This window comes from Apodemus sylvaticus, chromosome 4, assembly GCF_947179515.1.
Source record: "Apodemus sylvaticus chromosome 4, mApoSyl1.1, whole genome shotgun sequence".
NCBI classification, from domain to species: Eukaryota; Metazoa; Chordata; class Mammalia; order Rodentia; family Muridae; genus Apodemus; species Apodemus sylvaticus.
Genome location: NC_067475.1, coordinates 41,498,901 through 41,516,855, shown reverse-complemented (window position 1 = coordinate 41,516,855; position 17,955 = coordinate 41,498,901). Strand labels below are relative to the sequence as shown.

Sequence of the window (17,955 nt, the reverse complement as noted above, 5' to 3'; positions counted from 1 at the left end):
CACTAGGACATCAGGGTTTTAAAAATGTTTCTTTTAAAAAAAATTTTTTAAATTTATGTGTGTGTTAGTATGCATACTGTGTGCCGATTCTTGTGCAGGCCAAAAGGCAGCAGATTCCCTGGAGCTGTGGCTACGCAGGCAGTTCTGAACCGGTTGATGTGGGAAAAGAACCCTGGTCCTCTGCAAGAGCAGCAAGTACTCTTAACCACTGAGCCATCTCTGATGTTTCTATCTCACCAAGTTTGAAACAAACAAAAAATCTGGTGTTACCCTCTTCTTTTTTCTTCATCTTCAATATCTAATCACTTCATTTTATTAACCTCATACATAAAATATATTTCAAATCTATCCTTAGCTACATCCTCTGTCATATTGTCTAGGACATCATTCTTGCCTGGGACACTGCCCTGCTTTTTTTTTTTTTTTTTTTTTTTGGTTTTTGGTTTTTGGTTTTTGGAGACAGGTTTTCTCTGTGTAGCCCTGGATGTCCTGGAACTCACCCTGTAGACCAGGCTGGCCTCAAACTCAGAAATCCACCAGCCTCTGCCTCCCAAGTGCTGGGATTAAAGGCTTGTGCCACCACTGACTGGCACTGCCCTGCTTATATAACATACCCTGCACCTACAACAGTTTGCAGCAGTGCTCAGATGCATAATAAAATATGCCAACTAAAATGACACATGAGATCCTGTATAGAATACTGAAAAAAAATCCAACTTTGTAATAACTTCAAAAATATGTCCGATAATGGATATTTGCCATAGAAACTTTGGAAATTTTTTCCTGTACTTTTTAAGGAACAATCTCCTGCATCCCATGCAGACCTTACACATACTCTAGGCCTGAGAAGGACTTTGAACTCATTATCCTCATTTCTCTACCTACCTCCCAAGTGCTGGCATTAAATGTTTAAACTACCAAGACCATCTCAAGAAACCCCAGTGAACAGATTCAAGAATAACCACTTCCCAGACACATTTATTGACTGGTGTGACTCAACACATTATTTGTCAACCAACTACTACTATTTTTTTTGGACTGCTTTCCTGGAGCGCCACGGATCTGTATCAATGTGTCAGCGTGACTCATCTCGGGAAAACTTGTTGCTGCTTCTTTGGGCTCGGCCTTAAAGGCCTCACCTAGCCTGCTACAGCGTACCAACCTCTTGAAAATATTCTACACATTCTGTCACAGCCCACTTCTCCCAGTTGTGGTCAAACCATATTTTTTCTATAGTTATATAAATTATAATGAGGGGATAAGAGGGTAAGGTAATAGGAAGTCTAATAGTATCCTTTCCATGGTAAGCAAGTCGTCCCGAATAATGGAGCTTGGGGCTTGGGGCCATGCAATTAGTGTATGCCGGCATCTGCAGTGGCTCTGTCAGTTTACAAACACACATCTTCACAGCAATGTAAACACCACAACTGCCTATGAAAACAGGCGCCTCTCCTTGCTTCCTCTCCGTATCCATCCTCCATGTAATGACCATATATCATCTTAGAATTTTATGTCATTCTTCATTCCTAGCTCCACCCGCTTTGGGATCTGCTTCATTTTATGTATGGGTGACAGAAATATGGCTTAAAATAGTGAAAGAAAGTCTCCCAGGAGGGATTCTGAGAAGATTTTCCTTACTACAGACCCAATGACCAACACAACGACCTCTAAGGTAGGCATCACCATGCCTCCCCACTAATCACTTCTTTTAAATATGAACCGAGTCATAGGTTGAAGTCACTTTGGAGAACAGCAGAGAAGGGTCTGAAGGAAAACAGCATGACACTTTGGAACATTCTTGAGCCACTCTTTCCTCCTGTGTTCATGGGTGTATTTGTGAGTGTACATGAGTGCGTGTGAGGTCAGAGGTCAACATTGTCTTTCTCAATTGACCTCTGCCTTATTTTCATATTTAAGGGTTTGTTTTGTTTTTATGTGTATTATGTGTTTTGCCTGGATTATTTCTGGGCACCATGTGTGTGCCTGCAGAGGTTGGAAGGAAGGCATCAGATCCCCTAGAACCAGTGGTTGCAAGCCACTGTGTAGGTGCTAGGACTGGACCCTGGGACCTCTGGAAAAGTAGCCGGTGCTCTTAATGATTGCAGTACACTATCTCTCCCCAGCACTCGAGCCACAAGATGTATGTCTAAAACTATGGAGTTCTCATTGCATCCAAGTACGGACTTTCATCACATAAATAACCTCAGGCAAATTAACTTTTGTGTAATCTATTTCCCTATAACATTTACCTAGGGCTGGACTGTAAAGAATGAGGTTAAGAAGGACTGATGAAAGATCCCACAGGCAAAGTGCTGTGGTGTCAACAAGCTACAGATACAGTCAGAAGTCTCCCAAGCCGCCTGCTGACTCAGGAACCAACACACCTGGTTCTATAAGGTGATCTTAGGGCACCTTCCTGGAACTTCTGATTAATTATCACTTCCAAAAGCATTCTAAGACCCCAGGTAAACAGCAGATGTGATCGTCAATCCAAACTGAATTTAACAAATTGTTAAATGCTATGATGTAGCGTTCTAGGGCAGTATGGGTTAGGATTTCTGGTTTCTAATTCTAGACCCGACATTATTGTTCTTAGGTCAAGTTGGAGCACCTTTCTGGACCTGTCTGCATACCTGACCTATCCAACCTGTAGCCCCATAAGGGTCTGAAGGAATATTTGTTGTCAAGAGGTTTTATTTTGCTGTAACTGAGGCTAAGTACACAAACGTGTGCACAACTGGGATTAGAGTGAGTGAACAGTGGACGCCTATCATTTCAGTGGAATGCAGGAGGAATATGCCAGGGATGCTTTGTGATAAACTTAACTGCAGGGTTAGGTCTTCCTCTCTTGCTACCTGAAGCCAAGGAGCTATGACATAGCTTGAAGTGATCAGGATTCTGGTTATAGTTTGAGATCTCTGAATTTGTCTAGAAAAGTAAAAACGTAAATGTCGGGAAAGGGCGGATTTGAATGTTTTCACCCTAAGAGTATGCCTCCGACCGGCAAAAATTTTCAGTTCTGTTTGTCTTGGAACCTAAGTGTCTTGTAAGGAAGAAAGTAAGTAGTGATGTACGCCAGGAGTCTCAGGCAAAAGCTGGCAGGGCAGGGGCAGTTACTAACCCGGGGCTTCGTGGTCCTTCTGCCATACATGTAGCCTGACCTCGCCACTGGCAGAAATCAAGCTTCTCCAGTACTTTCCAACTACACAACTGCAGCACAAACCCGGGTAAGACAACCGTTACCGATCCATGTAGCACTTCCTGGGCAACTGCCCTTAGCCCCACCCACCACAAACAAGCCCCGCCCACCGAGACGCAAGAGTCGTTTTGCGTTTTCCAATCAGAGCCACACTTCTGAACTTTGACCGCCCAACTCGGCACGGACCGCCCAGTGCAGGCCAGCCCCGCCCACAGAGAGGCGCTTTGCTCCACGTTTGCTCTTTCTCGCGGGGTGCTTGCAAACTTTGACCGCTGGCACCGGGCTTTTACGCATGCGCCGTCCTTTGAATGTTGAGCGTTCTGATTCTAGCTGCCGCAGTCGCAGGGCTACTGATCTTGCTAATCGTTCGACTATGGGTCGTGCTTTGGCCCCTTCACGTCACTCCGCGAGAGTCTCTCCGGCTTTTGATAGTAGCTGGATCCGGTAAGTAACCGGGCGGAGGCCGACGGTCTTGTGTTAGGCACTACAAACCCCAGAGTGCACCGCGACTCTCTTCGCCCTTCTTAGCGTCTTTAGGAGCGCGGCATGCTGAGATTTGTAGTTTCTCTGCGTTCCCGGAACTGGTCACCCCAGCCAGGAAAAAATGCTGGTTAGCCGACGCCATCCAGTCGCCTGTCATTAAGGCAGATCATTTACACTTGCCTGTAATTAAGCCTCTCTATAGTGTACTGCTTTCTAACAAATAATTAGCGACGGAGTACGCTGAAGCCTTTTGATGCTGATACATTGTTGCCCTCTTTGCTGCTGTGCGTTATTAATCTAGGCCTTTTGTATTTAGTTTAAGAAACGTGAACATTACATGGTAAACGAAGTAGAGTTGTCGCACTTAGGACTGCTCAAAGCCCTTGAGGATAAAAACGTGAACACTCCATACGACAGTACCTTCAGAGCGACAGGATATGAGTAATAAACTGTCCAATCAGATCTGAAAATTTTAAAACTTAAAATTTTAGATGAACAGTTTTAACGGGTGTATAGTGAAACACGATTCTACTTTAAACAAGCAAGGTGATACCTGCTATCTGGAATACATATGTTATAGCCTATTGCTTCAGGGACAGTAAAACAAAATCAAGCCTAACAGAAAATGATTCAGTCAAGACACAGTAAATTCGAGGTGTTTAAGGCTGCCTCTGCAGGAGTCCATACAGTTTTGCAATAAACTTTTTTTCAAAGATTTATTTATTTATTATATGTAAGTACATGGTAGCTGTCTTCAGACACCAGAAAAGGGCATCAGCTCTCTTTGTGGATGGTTGTGAGCCACCATGTGGATGCTGGGATTTGAACTCATGACCTTCAGAAAAGTAGTCAGTACTGTTACCCACTGAGCCATCTCTCCAGCCCCTATAGTAAATTTTAAAAAATACGGTGGTGGCGCACACCTGTAATCCCAGCACTCTGGGAGGCAGAGGCAGGAGGATTTCTGAGTTTGAGGCCAGTCTAGTCTACAGAGTGAGTTCCAGGACAGCCAGGGCTACACAGAGAAACCCTGTCTCAAAAAACCCAATAAATAAATAAATAAATAAATAAATAAATAAATAAATAAATAAAATACACGCTAATAAAAACACATAAACTAGTAATGTAGTTGGTTATTTTCATTATCAAATGTTATGTCCTGTATATAGTAGTATATGTTGTACTTTTTTATATGATAGGGAGCACAGTAAATTTGTATAATACTACAAACATAGATTACCTTGAGCTACTATGTTATGATGCTTGCCGTGTCACTAGACAATAAGGATTTTTCAGTTCCTTTTTAATGTCATGTGACCAGTATCCTGTCATTGACTAAAACATCATTATGTGATGAGTTATTGCACACACACACACACACAATATTTATGATTTAGGCAAATGTACCAAACAACATGCAATAATAATTCCTTACTTATTTACTTAACATATTTTTAGTCATGGGAATGGCCAGACGCTACACTGAGCTCCGGGGAAAAAAAAACAAAACTGAAATAGAAAAACAAAACAAGCGTCACTCACCACAGTGTAATGTGTATGTGACACACACTAGGGAAAGGACAGAGGTGCAGCAGTGAAGGAAATAGGGCACAAACAGAAGATGACAGGATTAGCTGCTGCACAGAGAAAGATGGAAATCTCATATTAACTGTCTAAGAAGTACAAGTTATTGCAAGTGAGATGCAAGGCCACTGGGGACTTTTAAACACAAATAAAATATTTATCACAAAAAAAATTTTTTTAAATTTTTTTGGATTTGGTTTTTTCAAGACAGGTTTTTTCTGTATATCCCTGGCTGTCCTGGAACTCACTCTGTAGACCAGGCTGGCCTCGAACTCAGAAATCCACCTGCCTCTGCCTCCCAGAGTGCTGGGATTACAGGCGTGCGCCCACCACCGCCCGGCTTATATTTTTTAATAGGAATACACTGGATGTAGTGTTGAAAATAACCTCAAGACATACAGGGAGAGGAAGTGAGGATGTGCTCTTTATAAAGCTGTATTTATGTGACAGAGTGGCCTGGAGCAGGATGACGTGGTAAGAAGTGATTGGAAGGGTGGAGAGCTGGCTCAGCAGTTAAGAGTCCTGTGCAGGACCAAGGGTTGAGGCCCAGTACCCATGTGGTGGCTCACAGCCATCTATAACTCCAGTTCCAGGAATCCTGTAGGGATTGAGTGGGGTCCTGAGTGAATGTGTATTGTTGATAATGGTCATGCCCGGTCAGAGTGGCAAAGCCTCCCGTAGGTGAAGTGCAGAGAGATGACAAAGCCTTGCTCTGGTCCTTGTAGGAATGTTGATTGAATATGCAAAATATAGCTTTTCCCCTCCCAGACATGTTACAGCCTGAAGATTGCTCCTGAACAGAGACTGTTCCTACAAAACTAAGCTTGTCTCCTTGTCCAGCTGTACATATTAACCCTGTTTCCTTACATATCTGTATGTATATAATAAACACCCTAAGCTTCTGGGGTCCTGTGGCTTCTTCATCAGAGAGCCCAGACCACCCAGTCCTAGCTGTTCTGTATGTGTGTCTGCATGTCTGTCCTTCATTCTCTCAACACCTAGTTAGGTCAGATTCAGGAGCTGTGCAGAGCACAGCAGGATCCTACAACGCCTTCTGAATTCCATGGTCAGCAGGCATGCGGATGGCACACAGATATGCAAACAAAACCTTCATACACATTAAGTAAATTTTTTAAAGATTTATGTATTATGTATACAGTGGCCTGCCTGTATGTATGCCTGCAGGCTAGAAGAGGGGACCAGATCTCTTTATAGACGGTTGTGAGCCACCGTGTGGTTGCTGGGAATTGAACTCAGGACCTCAGCAGCCAGTGCTCTTAACCTCTGAGCCATCTCTCCAGCAGACATTAAATAGATATTTAAAAGTTAAAAAGTAAAGAAGTGATTAGATGCTGGGTGTGTTTTAAGGTATATCTAATATTTTATTAGTTCATAATGATCTCCAGTATGTCTCTTTTTTAAAAAAAAGATTTATTTATTTATTATATGTAAGTACACTATAGCTGTCTTCAGACACATCCAGATCTCATTACAGATGGTTGTGAGCCAACATGTGGTTGCTGGGATTTGAACTCAGGACCTTTAGAAGAGCAGTCAGTGTTCTTAACCGCTGAGCCATCTCTCCAGCCCCAGTATGTCTCTTTTTAAAGATTTACTTTTTAATGTGTGAGTATATCTGTATGTTCGTGTGGATGCCCATCTACTAAAATAATTTTGTCCCTCCTACATTAGGAAAGATTTATTTTTATGTATATGTAGATGCTTCTGTGATATATGTGCATCTGTGTGTACATGCCTACAGAGGCCAGAAAAGGTTGTCAGATGCCCAGGAACTGGAGTTATGCATAGTTTTTGAGCTGCCTGATGTGGGCACCAGGAATCAAACTGAGGTCCTCCGGAAGAGCAGCAAGTTCTCCTAACCACTGAGCCATCTTTCAGCCCCCTCTCCTAGTGTAACAGAAGAATACAATGGAGCCTTGGTAACAGGTCAGTCTTTAGTGACTTTACTTAGTAACCAGGTTAAATTTTCAATGAGTGCATTCACTGAGTGTTTCCTTGAGAAAAAACAGGAGAAAGACTGTTACAGCAAGTCTTATGAAGTTACCATTTCACTGTAGATAATAGGATTTATCATTAATGGTTCCATCTGTGGGGTGGTAGTGGGGGAACTACTTGGCCCAACACTTTTTCAAGGCCCAAAATAAAAATACTACAGTGAGTATAAAGTAGATGTGTCAATCACATGCCCTGGTGGGGAGGATGGGATGCAAGCTATAGTTAATTCCTGAAGTGTACACTGCAGCTAGCTCACCACATTCCTTTCTAATTCATTCTAGAATCTGGGGGAAAATGGTCTTTTCTCCTATTAAAAGATTTGATGGGGGCTGGAAGCACATTTTTGCACGCTTGTCTTTCTGGGTGCTCCTGTGTTATTAAAAACTCATTCTTAGAACAACAAAGGAGGTGGGGATGAAGGAGCTTTCTGGGTGAAAGAAGCAAGGGGGATAAGTAAGATGGCCGCAGGGACTGGCTGGGCTGCACCAGGAGCCCGTGAAATAAAACTGAACTGCTGGGTGGTGGTGGCGCATGCCTGTAATCCCAGCACTTGGGAGGCAGAGGCAGGTGGATTTCTGAGTTCGAGGCCAGCCTGGTCTACAAAGTGAGTTCCAGGACAGCCAGGGCTATACAGAGAAACCCTGTCTCGAAAAAAAAAAAACAAATCCAAAAACCCAAGCAAACAAACAAACAAACAAACAAACCAAAAACAACAAAATAAAACTGAACAACTTACAACTGATGAAGAGTTTGATATTACTTCACTGTAGTCATGATAGATTTCATGAAAGAAACCATAGGGGACATGCAAGTTGGTTCTCTTTCCCTACCCGTGGGTTTTACATCTCTAGATCCAAAATAGCTTGAAAAAAAATGCATTTGTAATGAACAGGTACAGACTTTTCACTAGTCCTTAAGCAATACAGCTTGCTAATTATTTAACTAGCATTTATATTATATTAAGTAAGTAATCAAGGAATGGTTTAAGGTGTATAGGAGGGAATGTATAGGTTATATGTAAAAATGAAAGCATTTGTGTGTAAAAAACTTGGAACACCTGGAAATTTTGGGTTCAGTGTGGAACCCAGAACCCTGTGCTCCAGGGATGACTATAATTGATGTTTTTAATAAAAGATTTTTTTTTTTTAGTTTGTGTGTGTGTGTGTGTGTGTGTGTGTGTGTGTGTGTGTGTGTGTAGGGTGGCCTGGGAGGTTAGAAGAGGGTGTGTGTTTCCTCGAGCTGGGGTCATAGGAAGTCGTGAGTCACTCCATGTGGATGCTAGGAGCTGAGCTCCAGTCCTCTGCAAAAGTAGAGAGAATGAGAGAACTCTTAATTGATTTTTTTTTTTTTTTTTTTTTTTTTTTTGGCTTTTTAAGACAAGGTTTCTCCTGAGTGTTGGGGTTTAAATCATTCACCCGGACTGCCCAGCTGAAACTAATTTTTTTTTAAGATTTATTTATTTTATTTATGTGAGTACATATGTTGTTCTCTTCAGAGACACCAGAAGAGGCCATCAGATCCCATTACGGATGGTTGTGAGCCACCATGTAGTTGAACTCAGGACCAGTGGAAGAGTAGTCAGTGCTCTTTCTCCTTTTTCCTTTTTTTTTTTTTTTGTCAGTGCTCTTAACCCTGTCTTGATTTCAGGAAACCAAGAAAGTATCTTATACTTCCATAGGCAGTCCTTATTTTTTTTTTACTGATAGTACCATTTTTAATGCAGTTATTATCTTCCATATAAAAGCAGTATATATACAAGGGCATAGATTGTGTGCTCTCTGTTCATGGTCTACGGTCTTTTAGGAAATATGCGATCGCATTAGTTTCCTTACCCCTGAAAACATGACTGGTATACTGTGGTGAAATGGATTGTTTGCATGGTAGGTTACTTTTGTAAATTAAGGTTTTATTGTTTGTTTATTATTTACTTATTTATTTTGGTTTTTGTTTGCCTGTTTGTTTGTTTCTGAGTCAGGGTTTCTCTGAGAAGCTCTGGCTGTTGTGGAATGCTCTCTCTGTAGGCCAGGCTGGCCTTGAATTGAGAGATCTGCCTGCCTCTCTCTCCCAGTGCTGGGAATAAAGGTGTGTGCCACCACCACCCAGCTAAAATTTTACTTTTAATTATGTGTATGTATGTGTCTATGTGGGGGAGTTTGTGCATATGTGTACAAGTGACCATTGAACCATCAAGATCTCCTGAAGCCAGAGTTGCCCAACATGGGTTGTAAGGACTTCTATGAAAGAAGTATACATTCTTTAAGCACTGAGCCATATCTTCAGCCCACATTGCATTGATTCTCCCTGTTTTTCTTAGATTTATTTTATATATATATATGAATGTCTTAGCTATGTGTTTGTTTGAGTACCACATGCAAGCCTGGTGCCTATGGAGGTCAGAAAAAGACATCAAGTCCTCTGGAACTGGAGTTATAGAAGGGTGTGATACACAAGAGCTGTGAGTGCTCTGACCACTAGGCTACCTCTTCTGTGACCCCCTCCCCACTGTGATTGGAACCTTAAGCCGTGTTATTCTCATGTCTAGGTGGACACACCACCGAGATGTTGAGGCTGGTTGGAAGCCTGTCCAGTGCCTACTCACCAAGGCATTATGTCATTGCTGAGTCTGATGAGATGAGTGCCAAGAAAATTCACTCTCTTGAACTCGCTCGGGCCCAGAGTGACTCTACTACTGAGGTATGGGATAATTTCTATAAGTTTCAAGTTGCTCATTGAGTTTATTGTCTCTGAAAATAAGTCCAAGGTATTTCAATGCTCTACCCAGGCAATAAAGTGTGGACTGGTAGACAAATAAAAATCCTTTACTACCAAAATATAAGAATTTCCTTAAGATAAATCTTTAAATTAAAAATGATACTCTTGCCAGGCAGTGGTGACACATGTCTTTAATTCCAGCACTCGGGAGGCAGAGTCAGGCGGATTTCTGAGTTTGAGGCCAGCCTGGTCTACAGAGTTCGTTCCAGGACAGCCAGGGCTACACAGAGATACCCTGTCTTGAAGGGGAAAAAAAAAAGATATTCTTGTGTTATTATTTTAGAGGAAATTTTTTTTCATTGAATTTTAGTTAGGAAAATTGTTTTGATTTATAGTTACATATTTAAAGCATTCAACAATGTACTTCTTAAATACTCATTAAAGTTTGTTATTAATGTTATATTCATCCTTTTCATAGAGTGTCTTCAAATCATATTTGTATTCATATTTATAATTATTTCTCTATCCCCAACTGATGACTTTAGCGTTTTAATCCGAATTTAGTGATGTAAAGAAGGTGAAGTCACTTCTTCATTGAAGAAGAGTTGCTTCTTGTATAACCTTCCATCTTTTTCTGTGGAAATTACCAAATTATAACTCTCAGGCTTACTGCTGAATAAGTTCACACTTTCTAGTTTTTCTGAACTCTGGCTGGCTGGTTCAGCTCAGCTGGTGTGACTCAAACGCCTCTCCAAGCTGACTGATTCAATCTGGCTTTTCTTGGCTTCTCACCGAATTGCTCTGCTTGGCTTTAAACAAATTAGACAATTTGTTCTAATCTTCTGGCTCCTTCTTATTCTCTGGCTTCACCTGCCTCTGATGACCTGCACTGCACAAACTGAACTCCCACATGAAAAGAACTCAACTGCCCCAACCTGTACTGACTCTCCTGCACTGCTCTTAAGAAGCATCTCTTTCCCGTCTATTGTCATGAAAATTGAGTGTGTCTTATCTCCATTCGGTCAAATCTTTCTTTGATTTGGCACTTTGTCTGTCCCTCAATTAGACATCACTTTCAAACCGGGTTGCGTCCTTCTACAAAGTAACCTTACCTACATTTGTTTGGGAGGTGTGTGCTAAGGGTTCATCTGCATTCCAGGCAGTCACACAGACCTAGAAGGTTTTTGGATTTGATCCTTTGACAAAGCAGCCATGTTACTGTATTAAAATTCCTCTACAGAGGAAGATGGATAAAATTCAGCCAATCAGGGCCTGGAAATTTTGCAGACCCAGAGAAGAGAATTCATCTCTCTTTGGACAAGCTCTGGACAAGATAAAACTGGGAGGTACTGGCTCATGTTCTCAAAAGTAGATAAAGATTGTTTCTAGGGAGAAGACTGAAGATGATATTTAATAGTAAAATGAGAGGTAGTTAGTGAGTCTGGTCTTCCGTGGCCCCTGGACTCCACTGTATCATGTTTACCCAGGTTGGGTGGTGGTTCTTTTGGTTGGGAATCAAGATCTATAAATGGAGCTCCTCCCCTACTCTCTTAAATCTCCATCCCCACCACATACTCTCACTTTTTAAAAAGTCGTAGCTTTTAACCATGCCCCCCAAACTAACATACCAGTAAAATGTGCTCTTTAAAATCTACATCAAACAGGATCAGACTATGAATGAATCTGTATATTTTCATTCAGCCACAGGAAAGTGTGTGCTACTTTTCCTGTGTGTGAGATCAGTTTGACACGTCCATTTCTATTTGAAGGAGCACTCCTGTGCTTGCTAACTTCTCAGAACTGCTATCGAAATAGGAAGGCACGGTAAACTGGGCAGCTCAAACACATGGAGGCCCGAAGTCTGAATTCTAGGTCTCACAGCATCATGCCTTCTGAGAAGTCTCTAGGAAAGTCTCTAGTCCCTCCTTACCTTTTCCTGCCTTCCAGTGTTTGCAGACAGCCTTAGCTTAGAGCTGCATCACTCCAGTCTCTGTCCTGACCACATGGCCTTTCTGTTTTCATCTGCCTGTCCTGTGAGCAGCAGACCAGTCATTTAGTTTGAGATGTTTTTAAATGCTGATATTTTTGTAATCAATCAAGTGCTATCACAGTAAGGAACAAGCATATCTATTTGACACCTCTCCTCTGTCCCTTAATTTCCTGACAGGGCAGCTCAACCACGGTCAGGAGCAATGATGCCTCATTCTGAAAGCATCTTTATTCTTGATTCAGTACTGGAAAAAGATGCAGGAAAGAGTCGTCCTTTGTGTTGGTTGGTCCTGTGTACCATTCTCTTGCATATTCTTTCTCTCCCTCCCTCCCTCCCCCCAGCCCACCTCCTTGTGTCTGTGCTTCTGAGGTGGGGAGTATAGGTGGTAGAGAGCCCAGCAGAGACAGACCCTTCCTGTCAAGGCTTGCTGAAAGAACGTTTCCACCTACTGGCCTTCTCCGCAATATCATTTAGCAACTACTCCACAGCTGTCTCCCCAACAGCCACCTCTTTTCTCTTCCTTTAGCTTAGGAGACAGGAGAAGGAAGGGTCTGGCTGAAGAATGTAGTGGTGGCTACACATTTGCCGGAAGAGCCCACCCGAGTCATGAATATGGAAGAATCTGGAACTAGCCTGTACAGTACAGTAGCTGTGCGGATTTTCACATCTCAGTTGAAATGAATTAAAAGAAGTGAAATTTGAGAGTTGGTTCTGCAGTTGCACTAGCCACATTTTCTCTGCTTGCCCTCACCGGAGGCTGGCAGCCCAGGGGAGAACCGAAATTTCCACGGTTTCAGAAAATCCTATCACATGATACTGATCTAGACTTTGGCTTATAATTATGAGCTGGAAATGAAACATGATCAGACATTATGAAGAGAATAAGGAGGTTCAAAGCAGAGACTTCTGCCAAGAGTTGATATAAAAGGACAGCATTTTGTTTTGTTTTTTTGTTTTTAACTTCATGTTATCGTTGGAATTCAGGGGAAAGTCCGCTAATTAAACAAGAATAGTTTGCTTTGCAGAAGAAGCAATCTCAAAACAAGAAAGATTCATTGGAAGAATTAACAAGAAGATTACTGCAGTTAAGTCTCCAAGTTAATACTCATTAGGTTAATATGGCTGAAAATATTCATGGATCATGAACTTAGAGGAATTCTCCAGGGAAAGGGCAGAGAAGTAGGGAGAAAAATCATGAAATGTTAGAGATGGGAGGAAAGAAATGAAAGAGTCCACAGTAGATTTTTTGAGGCAAGCACTCCATCTACCTCACGATGGGCTTGGAATAGAGGTCAGTGACAGTGCTTGCCTAGCAGTGTCAGTCCTCAGTGCTGGAAGGAGACAAGCCACCACATGATGTCAGCAGCTGCATGAGCTTAGCCGGTCGTTGTGCCCGTCGCTGTTCTTCTCAGACTGTGCGTGCCCTTCTCCTTGACTGAGCTGTTTCCTTAGTGTGCACCTTAGGAAGGGCAGTTTCTCCCAGCCTCGTACCATTCATTAACCAGCCTTTCCCTCCGCTTCCACATACGCAGAAGATCTGGCTCTTGTCCAGTGTGCTATCATAAACCTTCAATCCCAGGACTCAGTAGGCACAGGCAGGCGGGTCTCTGAGTTTGAGGTTTCCCACTGGTCTGTAACTAGCCTTAGGTGTGTTCCCAGGAAAGGGTGTTTGTTCATTCGTTCTGAAATCCCGAGTCCTGGCGCTAACAACACTGGAGAAGGACCAAGCGTCATTCTCAGCATAGATCCCAGAATCAGCTCTGACACTGGTTACATTTTCCTTGTCTCCTCTCTCTGTCTGTCTCTTATTTCCTTCCCCTTTGTTTCTTAACTTGGAACGTTTAGACAGTAAAGCGTGGGCATCTGTCCTCACCCTCCCGGCCTGCTCTAGAGGGACCTGCAGGGACGGGACGTGGGGGGTCCTGCCGGTGCCCGCTTCCTCCGGTGCCTGTGTGCATCTGACCTTAGACTAAGACACATGCATGCAGCGTATAGAGTGTGCTGAGGGCTTTAGGGCGGGAGGCTCCTTTGTGAACCAAAGCTGCATATTGTCTTCAGCTTCCCCATTTCACTCTGCATCTTGCTCTAGATGCTTCTCTGTGCTAACACCCTGAGTAGACCTTGGACTCTGTACTGCTCGCCTAGTGATCTGTAGGATTTTTGTTTGAGTGTTTCACTGGTTGATTGGTTTTTTTTTTTTTTTTTTTTTTTGGTTTGGGGTTGTTTGTTTGTTTGTTTGTTTGTTTGTTTGTTTGAGACTGGGTCTCTCTGTGTAACACTGGCTGTTCTGAGCTCCCTCTGGAGCCCAGAGACCCGCAGTGTGCCCTCCTTTTGTTTTTTTTTTTTGGATTTGGTTGTTTTCAAGACAGGGTTTCTCTGTGTAGCCCTGGCTGTCCTGGAACTCACTCTGTAGACCAGGCTGGCCTCGAACTCAGAAATGCACCTGCCTCTGCCTCCCAGAGTGCTGGGATTACAGGTGTGTGCCACCACCGCATGGCTCCTCCTTTTATTTATTCTGTTCTATATTATTTTACTTCATGTCCATAGGCATTTTGCCTGCATGTGTGTCTGTGTGAGGGTGGAACTGAGGCGACAGACAGCTGGGAGCCGCCATGTGGGAGCTGGGAATTGAACCCAGGTCCTCCAGAAGAGCAGCCCCTGCTCCTAACCACTGAGCTCTCTCTCCAGCCCTGTGCCTTGCTTTTATTATCATTTTCTGGGTTTTCCTAATTACTGAGGTAAACGTTGTAATTGATACCTACTCTGCGAGCACTCTCATGCCCTTTACCTTTTCTGTACTAGTCTTGGGTGTCGCTGCGGTTAGCAGGCTGAGCTAAGCAAGGCACTGACCTGAGATGGCCTGTCGCCCCTTCAGTCTGCATTCTGGTAGACTGTTGAAACACAAGGGACTGTGAAGGCGCAGACATCTGTCGGGCAGAGACCAATGTAGGGGATATCCCGCGTTCACGTGGTTCTGTTCTCAGTGAAACCCATGCCTGCGGTCATGATTTTATATAATCTGCTTAAACCAAGATACAGAGCAAACTCTTCGCCCCAAATCTCACACATCCTGCAGCTACTTAGGACTCTAGTGAGCTTTGGGTCACACTCATGCCGATGGCTGTCCATGTTTAGCTTCCTAAAGCACTTCGTTGCCCCAGTTATTCAATATCCTAATGTCTTCAGTGGTTTCTTGATATAAAAATATAATTGAGGCCACAAGCCAGTGTCCATTAGAGGCACCTTTTAAGAGCAGAAGCAGAATAAAAATGTCTGCTGTCACACCATTTTTTGTTTTTAATCTTCCACCCAAAACGAATTACATGGTAAGTATAAATACTGAGAGAGAAGAACTAAAACCTGATATTAAATAAGTAATTATTTATAGAAACAGCAAAGAATTGTGGAAAAGTTTATCAAGAAGTGTGGGTTCTAAAAAATGTTAGACACTCACTGGGTAATGCAAGACCTCTGCCGCCGCTTCCCATGCTGGCATTACCGAAGAGGAAGTAACATGGGCACAGCAGTGAAATCTTACCAGGACATATTAAATATGAAAAAGATAAATGTACAGGTATATTCCTGATGTGTAAAACTGGTGTTTTTTACACCCCTCCCCCCATTAACATTAAAACAATCAAAATCATTTTGATTTTTTGTTTGTTTTGAGGCAGGGTCTAATTATTATGTAACTATGGCTGTCCTGGAATTCCCTATGTAGACCAGGCTGACCTTGAACTCACAGAAATCCACCTGCCTCTGCCTCCTGAGTGTGAGTGGCAAAATTTCGGAACACTTTATTCAGCTCTAAGTGTTTGCCCCACCTGACAGGCGTGGTTGTGCCTAGTTCACACTCCTCTGTTAACAGAAGCAACCCAAGCCCTCTCCAGCTCTCACAGACCCCACTGCAGCGAGAAGACAGTCATAGGAGACACAATGGCGAGAGTAACTATAAGCGCCTCAGAAGGTGAGCAGCGCTCTGGAGGTTTCACTGGGAGGAGCAGCGGGATGAAGGCAGCTGCTCACTGGGCCTGGGGAGGACAACACTGAGGAGAGGAGTGTGACGATGCTCCTAGATAGGGTCCAGTGGCAGAATCCAGAGTGGAAGGACAGACGGGCAGGTGGAAGGCAGACCGAGTAACACGGCATCGAATGAGTTTCCCCTCTCTATTGGGGGTCACTGGACAAACGTGCTCAGATGTGTGGCAGGGTCTGATGTCCGAGTTACAGCTTCTCCTTGGGCTGGAAAGGCCAGGCAAAGCCAGGGGGGGTGGGGCTCCTGCCGCCTCCCAGCTGGCTCGCACTAGACAGGGGATGAGGAGGAGAAATACAATCTTTTTTAGATTTGTTGTTGCTGTTGTCATTTTCAAGACAAGGTTTCTCTGTGTAGCCTTGGTTGTCCTGGAACTCACTCAGTAAGCTACTCTGAGCTCAAACTCAGAGATCCACCTGCCTCTGTCTCCTGAATGCTGAGGTCAAAGGTGTGCCCCACCACCTGCCTGGCGGATTTAATGTATCTGAAAGTTACAACCTGCAGATATACATATATATACATACACACACCATGTGCATGCCTGGTGCCCGTGGTAGTCAGATCACTGGATCCCCTGGAACTGGAGGTACCAGTGTTTGGGAACTATCAGGTAGGTACTGGGCATCGAACCCAAGTACTCCGTAAGAGCACAGAGCACTCTTAACTGCCGAGGCTTCTCCCCAGTATCTTTATTACTTTGCTGAAAGTAGAGTTAACAGAATTTCCAGGGAAATTTGATAGGAATTGCAGGAGAAGAAGCGTGACTTGGGAGCTTTTAACCTGGGCAGTTATGAGAATACTCTGGCTGGCCTGGACAGCCGATGGCTCCGTGGCCGAGTGCTTGCGGCTCCTGCAGAGGACACAACTAGTTTCCAGGTTCCACATGGTGTCTTAACAACTATCTGTAGCTCCCAGTTCCAGAGGATGGGACCCCCTCTTATGTGGGGCCCCCTCTTATGATCCCCATGAGATTGACACCGGACATGAACGTGGCTCACATACACAGATGCAGGTAAAACACTGATACACATAAAACGTAATAAGGAAGTCCTTTTGTTGTTTGTTTGGTTTTTGGTTTTTGGTTTTGGTTTTTGGTTTTGGTTTTGGTTTTGGTTAGTTTCCAAGACAGGGTTTCTCTGTGTAGCCCTGGCTGTTCTGGAACTCACTCTGTAGACCAGGCTGGCCTCGAACTCAGAAATCCGCCTGCCTCTGCCTCCCAAGTGCTGGGATTACAGGCGTGCGCCACCACCGCCTGGCATAATGCATAATGAGGAAGTTTTAAAAAGGGGGGTGAACAAATCTCTCTCTCTCTCTCTCTCTCTTTCTCTGTGTGTGTGCGTGTGCGTGTGCGTGTGCGTGTGCGTGTGTGTGTGTGTGTGTGTGTGTGTTAAGGATACTGTTGCTTTGCCCCCACACTCTGGGAAGCCTGCAGCCTCCACCGTGGCTGGAAGAGTTGGCGTTCTGCAGGCGCTTCTTGCATCCAGGCAAAGCTTTCCTAAGCCCTACAGGGCTGCTCTCTGGTTGCTCTCTCCTTCCTACTCCCCTGGCCGCTGCTCACTTCTTTAATCCTTTGTTCTCAACCATTCAACACATTTTCCTCCCTTAAAGGCTTGAAGAATGTCCCTCCAGTGGGTTGATGAAGAATTTCTATTATACTTTCCTCTGCAGACAAGACTGCTGTGTTCGATGCCATTCCTACATTCCGCCACCAGGTGGCAGCATACTACAGACCATTGAGCTGTTGACCCGTGGTAACTCTGGAGACTTTCAGAATGGCCAGAAATTACCAGTGCTGCAGAATGCTCTGGTCAGGGTTAGACAGGAGAGTCTTCTCTGCCTCATTTTGTGGCAAAGGTCGTACATCTCTGTTAGATATTATTGTCATTTCTTCTTTTTTAAATTGTCCTTTCTTGAGTTAGGAAACATTACATAGCTCGG

At 43.6% G+C, this 17,955-nt stretch overlaps 1 protein-coding gene across 1 annotated transcript in view; it reads left to right on the top strand.

Annotated features, from left to right (window-relative positions):
* Positions 1–3,390: 3,390 nt before the first annotated feature.
* The window catches only part of Alg14 (ALG14 UDP-N-acetylglucosaminyltransferase subunit), a 69,608-nt gene continuing 55,043 nt past the window's right edge, over positions 3,391–17,955 (top strand). Inside the window, exons 1-2 of the mRNA XM_052179332.1 lie at positions 3,391–3,643; positions 9,825–9,976. Coding sequence (XP_052035292.1) covers positions 3,508–3,643; positions 9,825–9,976 — 288 coding nt within the window. The 5' untranslated portion in view covers positions 3,391–3,507. The remainder of the gene's footprint in view (positions 3,644–9,824; positions 9,977–17,955) is intronic.